A 6,501-nucleotide genomic window follows, 5' to 3' on the forward strand; every position below is an offset into this window, starting at 1 on the left:
AGTAGACATAGTATGTCATTCACAATCAACTAATTTTTTAAAAGACACTGTCTTTATTCATCTTAATAGCTGTTAATAGTTAATTTTGCTTTCTCTTTAAGCAGTAAGAATTCCAAGTTTTAGAAAATGAAAAAAGCTGGAAAGTCAAACCAGCAACCCAGTAAGAAGCAACAAACTTATGTGACTGGTAAATTTGGTTATTACATAAGTTCTAGTGATATAAAAAGTAAATGAGAACTTATTTTTATTTATTTTTGAGACGGGACTTACTCTGTCGCCCGGCTAGAGTGCAGTGGTGTCAGCCTAGCTCACAGCAACCTCAAACTCCTGGGCTCAAACGATTCTCCTGCCTCAGCCTCCCGAGTAGCTGGGACTACAGGTATGCACCACCACACCTGGCTAATTTTTCTATTTCTAGTAGAGATGAGGTCTCGCTCTTTCTCAGGCTGGTCTCGAACTCCAGACCTCAACTGATCCTCCTCCCTTGGCCTTGCAGAGTGCTAGGATTATAGGCATGAGCCACTGCGCCCGGTCAGACAGGTTATTTTAAACTGAAACCTCGAATGGTGACTAGTGATCACAGCTGGATTGAGACTGTCAATGAATAATGACAGTGGCTGCTCTTTTTTCTAGCCCACAGTCTGAGTCCCTGGTCTCTGCTGAAGCTTGCAGGTGAGGGTGGATGGGCTGGCTTAATGTTGAACCTCCATTCCACACTCCTAGCATGTCCTCCTGTAATAAAGTGGAGAGAAAGCTAGAAGCTACGTTCCCCAGACTTTCTTGCAGCTAAGGTTTTGGATGTGATTTAGTTTTGGCCAAGCAGATGCACCTATAGAAGTCTCAAAGAAATTAAGCAGTTTGCACAAGATCACATAGATTAAGAGGGATATTGGAACGTAGAAGCTGAGATCTAACACTGATTTGCCTCTTTGCTAATGTCCAAGTGCCTTAAAACCATCTTAAACTCATCCCTTTTCTTCATTCCCTATTGTCAGTATACAAGCCTGCGAGATGCAGGCTGTGCTAACGCCAGCAAGCAGGGTCATGAATGTGATTTTTCTGAGGCGGTATGCACATATGAGGTTCACAAATGGAAAGAGGAATGGTACAAAGCATGTAGCTGGGTGTGGATTGTAGCTGGTGTGCCAAGTGTTGTAGAGAGCTAGCAGTGATAGCGTGGCTTCCAGGTAATGGCACTCTCCAGATCCTCACAATGTTAGTGTACTTCGGGAGTGGGTGGTTTCCTGAACTTAGAAGCAGCAGCAGCTCTCCTGGTTGGCCTGGTTGAGCAATGTGGCATTGGGAGTCATTCTTCAAAGCTCTCTCAGTTCTCGAAAAATTCTAAACTCAGATTAATATTTCATTAAAAAAAGAAGAGTCTTCTCTTACTTAAACTGGGATTAACTCTGTTCTTTGCTATTGGACCTTAATACGTTAGGCAGTGGCGATGGTTCTGAGAAGGCTGTGAGCACACTGTCAGGAGCTGTGACGGGTCTGAGATTTGACCCTATTTGCAAGCTACCAGTTAGCCTGTCAGTTTCATGGATCCTAATAGAAGACATGAGACTCTGGGGTCAGAGTCAAATGAGTTTGTAACTCACAGCACGGCAAGTAGCATGAGCTTCCCGTTCCTGTCAGTTCCTCTCCCCCCAAGTCCCATGTGGGCAATGGAGAGTGGCCCAAGTGAGTGCCGAGCACACAGCGGGTTTGTATCTCAGGTGAAGAACCTCAAGTTCAGGGAACCCAAATCTTTTATAATCTTTTAACCTGGAGGGAGACATTATCTTTATTATACTCGATAGTAAACAAACCTGCCTTCCTCTAAGGGAGACACCCTCTTCCAAGGCTGTTCACTATACAAATATACTTAAAAAAGATAGTCCAGAACAAAAGGTGGCAGAGCCTCTGCTCATAAGATGTATAGAAAGGCAAGAGACCCAGAGAGAATTGTTTCCTAACAGACATTAGTCAACTTTTCATTTCAACTATAGTCACTCTTGTTTTAGAGCCCAAGACCAGGTTTTATCTTTTAAAAATATACTTTAATCTAGTCATGGAATTTAACAAACATTTGTATACAATTAGAGACTAATTTTTAGTATGCTTTCTATTCATTTCACAGCCATGAGAAAACACCATAGCAATCATTAAAAATATCCATCCATAAATTACTTTTATTTCTCATTAAATGAGCACAGAGTCATTAGCATATTAATAATAGATATGTTTATTATTACATATCCATCAGTGCGGCTTTCAATACCACTTGAAACATGCATGTCATCCTAGAGACGATCAGTTTTCCAGTGCTTCTTATTTGATACACATTACTGCAAAGCCATTATAAATTACTGAGGAGGTATTTGGTTAAAAAAAAAACAATAAATCATACTGCCATATGAATCAACTCTTGTTACTGGACAAGAGTTTAACAGTATTTATCTGATAATTCCTATGTTAACTGGAAAACATCACAAATGTATTGCCATAATTTTCTTTTTATATTGGTGCAACCTTCTACATTTTTTTGCTGATAGTTTTATAAAGTCATTATAGCAGGTAGTTTGATGCAAAGATTGTACTCAATTTATGAAAGTCCAACAAACTTCTAAATATTTTAAATTAAACCAATTATCAATGAAAACCCACGGACACACATAATTTTTTGAAAATATGTTTTTAGAAATTTCTATACTTACTCATGGCAGTAAAATAATTCTCTCAAATTAAGGCACTAAAAGGGCAATGCAATTCCCATTGAAAGTGTTCTAAGAATAATTTACATTTCAAACAGTGCATACATTTCTTATATGTTTGTTAACTTAATGTCTTTATCACTTAAAAACCACAAAGAAATACATTATACAATTACAGAAATGATGTACCCCACAAAATGCTTTTAAACTTGGTTCTTTTGTACAGTTAGTTCCTAATGTCTCTAGTAGTAAAATAACTCAATATGGCTTGGCAAAAATGCATAGATTAAATGTAATTTTTTTTGTCTTCTCCCACTCCCCCAACTTGCTGAAACATACACAGTATTTTGTAAAGCATAATGTAAGATACTTAATTTCTCCATCAAGTCCACCATGGGCAATCAACAGTAAGGCTTTTAAATTCTACAGTGAGGGCACTGAAGTTCAAGTGATGTCACTGCTTTCCTAAAATAATTTTGTATAGTCTTGCAAGAGCACAGAAACTTAAGTCATTAAAAAAAAAACTTCAATTTGTCTCATTTTGAGATATTTTCATTACTCCTTCCATGAGCTGATCTTGATAGTGATGGCCATTCCACTTGAAAGTGAAAGTCCCTTCCTCTCACTCGTATGAGGAAAACTCTGTTCTATCACGATTGACAGGCATTTTCTTAGAAATTCAAAAAGGCAACACCTTTTTAAAAAAATATATCTACCTAAGCTTCCCCCCAATTGTACTTGCATTACATAGTAATAATTAATCTAATCTACCTGTAGGCAAACCCGCAATTAAAAAAAAAAACTCTCAGTGTGTTGTGCCAAAGCAAGGACAGAATAACAGCAATCTTAACCCTGAAGCCTGTGATATTTGTGTCAAAGAAATAGCCTGTCTGATCTGCATGGTTAAAGAAGCCTGGTTTTTCAGGTAGCATCCCACACGATTCCACAAGACACTAGGTCGCATGGTTAACTGTTGGGAGAATAAAAAGAGAAAAAAACTGTTAATTCAAGAAATGCACTCGGTTTAAAAATATAAGAAACAAAAATGGAAAGGAAAGGTAAATGTGTATTACCTTTATATACAATAACTAAAAATTACACAAAATTTGGAAAACAGGGAAAAGGAAAAATATACTTAGTATTAGCTCTTTTTTGTTTCTACTCTTTTTCAAACACATTTTCTTACTCATCTATTATCCTACTTTAAATCATTTTAGATCCAGCTTATACCCTATGCCCAGGGGAAAGCTGAAAGAGCATTCTACACAATTAAATCATGAGTGAGGTGATAACACACCAAAGCAGTACGGTGGCTGAGGACTACAGAAGAAGGAAAGGATAGGAGTCACTTCCAAGAATTAGACTTGGTTAGTGACAATAGGGAATGAAAAAAGGGGATGAGTTTAAGATGGTTTTAAGGTGCTTGAAAGATGTGGGTGACATTAGCAAAGAGGTAAATCAGTGTTAGGTCTCAGCTTCTACATTCCAGTAGCCCCCTTAATCTGTGTGATCTTGTGCAAACTGCTTAATTTCTCTGAGCCTCATTTAGTCATATGTAAAACGAGAACTTAATGAGAGTTTATAAATTCTCTCCAAGAAAGGGTTTAGTTGTAATTATGTATCATAGCATATATTTCTGGAAAAAATTCCATCAAAAAGTTATCCCCTCCCTCAAAAAGGACTTAACTAGGAAGTTTATTTGTAATAATATAGTCACTGATAATATAAATAATTTTGATTTTTCTAGAAAAACTATGCCAACATAGTTAAAAATAAAGTTAAAATAAAGAAAATATAATCAAAGTTTTGTGAATCTATTTGCATTAAAAAAGACTAACTAAAAGTTGGTTAAAATATTAACAGCTAAATATATGGCATTTATACCAACTTATGACAATAAAATTCAACATTGAACTAAATCAATATCACATTATATTTAGTAGTATTATTAATTTCTAATGGGAATTGGTTTAACTAATTTATGAAGTCACATGTAAAAACCAAGCTACAAATGATGTCCTCTTTGGTAAAAAGAACGATTAGATTTCTGATTTTAATAGATGTTATCCAATCATTTTCACATTGTTAATAACAACTCAATCCTTACCTAGTTTTTCCAGATGTATTTTTCACCACTTTCCGGAAAGACTGATTTGCAGTGGATCTTGTAGAAAGAGTTCGAGGGGAGGCACGAACAAAACCAGATGGTGGATTCTTAGGGATTTTCTTTACTAAGTGAGTTACCCATTTTTTCTGTTCATCCTGAGAACATGCTAATAGCAGCATATCTCTTGCCGATGTTACATCATAACTTACTATGTTAAGGGGAAAAAAAAGCACAATTAAAGTCATATAATATTTTAAAAAACTCTAGCAAATGTACAATTTTTCAAGTTCTTAAAGTTATAAAAGTTTTATTATGCTTAATAAGCTTCGACAGTATCTCTCCCTAATTAAGACTGAAATTTTAAAAGAAAACAGTAGTCATAAACTAAAGAGAGAAATAAAGAAAAATCAGAAATACAAAAGAAAAAGGCATAAGACAGATAAATGTATTTAAAGAACATAAATTTCTTATCCTAAAATAGCTACAGTGTATTCTTCAAGTTACCTCTATAATCTAGAAGACATTTATCTATGATATAGCATGCTAGTCCAGGCAGTGAAAGCCAAACAAAAAAGGAAAACATGCAGGAGGTAAAAACTCAAGGGGGGAATACACTGGAGCTTACCTACAACTCTTCTCTCCAACTTAGAATAATTTCTTAGTGGCATTTTTTTTTTTTTTACAAGGGGATGATTCTCTTTAAAAACATTATGTTCAAAGCTAAATCTGCAGTTGTGAAATAACAGATGCATATTGCTTCACCAGTATCAAAATATTACTTCTTTTCTCTGTTTTTTTTTAATGAGTAAGGGTTTCATTTTGTTGCCCATGCTGGAGTGCAATGGTGTGATCATAGAACACTGTAACCTTGAACTTCTGACCTCAAGTGATCCTCCCACCTCAGCCTCCCAAATCACTGGAATTACAGGTAAAAGCCGCTGTGATGGCCCAAAATATATATATTTTTTTGAGACAGAATCTCATTCTGTTTGCCCAGGCTAGAGTGCTGTGGCATCAGCCTAGCTCACAGTAACCTCAAACTCCTGGGCTCAAGGATCCTCCTGCCTTAGCCCCCCAAGTAGCTGGGACTTCAGGCGCACACTAGAATGCCTGGCTAATTTTTTCTATTTTTAGTAGAGATGGGGTCTGATTTTGCTCAGGCTGGTCTGAAACTCCTGACCTCAAGCAATCCTCCCGCCTCGGCCTCCAAGAGTGCTAGGATTACAGCATGAGGCACTGTACCGGCCCCAAAATATTATTTCTTATAACCTGTTTTCAACTTGGTATAGATGATTACACTTGAAATTATTTCACTGGGACTTAAAACTAAGTGTAAGTTGTAAAAATAATCATTATTCCTTACCTTTACATGGAGAAATTAAGTCTTCTTTCTTATCTAAGTGATCTCTGTGGCACTTAACATGGCATCTTCGACACTCTAGGGCTGGTGGTGGCTTAAAAACATGCCAGAGAGGTTTGGCACAGGCCTCACAATTGGCGGGAAAGTGGTAAAGGGTAGGAATGAACTCATGGCCTTTGTGATTTTGGAAATTAGTTTTCTCAGCTTGTTGTACTGGTTCCATCTCTACATCTTTTCTACATTCACCTTCATTTGCATATAGTATCTGCATTCAGGAATGGTGAAAGGAAGAAGATAAAAAAGCTCTTAAATCTGTACATAAAAATTTCAAATATAAA

The 6,501-nt window shown here is 36.5% G+C and overlaps 1 protein-coding gene across 1 annotated transcript in view; it reads right to left on the reverse strand.

The window, feature by feature from the left end:
* Positions 1-2,213: 2,213 nt before the first annotated feature.
* The window catches only part of ROCK1 (Rho-associated, coiled-coil containing protein kinase 1), a 182,152-nt gene continuing 177,864 nt past the window's right edge, over positions 2,214-6,501 (reverse strand). Inside the window, exons 30-32 of the mRNA XM_012652083.1 lie at positions 6,167-6,428; positions 4,804-5,011; positions 2,214-3,666 (exon numbers count right to left, since the gene is read on the reverse strand). Of these exons, the coding sequence (XP_012507537.1) occupies positions 3,663-3,666; positions 4,804-5,011; positions 6,167-6,428 (474 nt within the window). The 3' untranslated portion in view covers positions 2,214-3,662. The remainder of the gene's footprint in view (positions 3,667-4,803; positions 5,012-6,166; positions 6,429-6,501) is intronic.

This window comes from Propithecus coquereli, unplaced genomic scaffold, assembly GCF_000956105.1.
Source record: "Propithecus coquereli isolate 6110/MARCELLA unplaced genomic scaffold, Pcoq_1.0 Scaffold38, whole genome shotgun sequence".
Taxonomy (NCBI): Eukaryota; Metazoa; Chordata; class Mammalia; order Primates; family Indriidae; genus Propithecus; species Propithecus coquereli.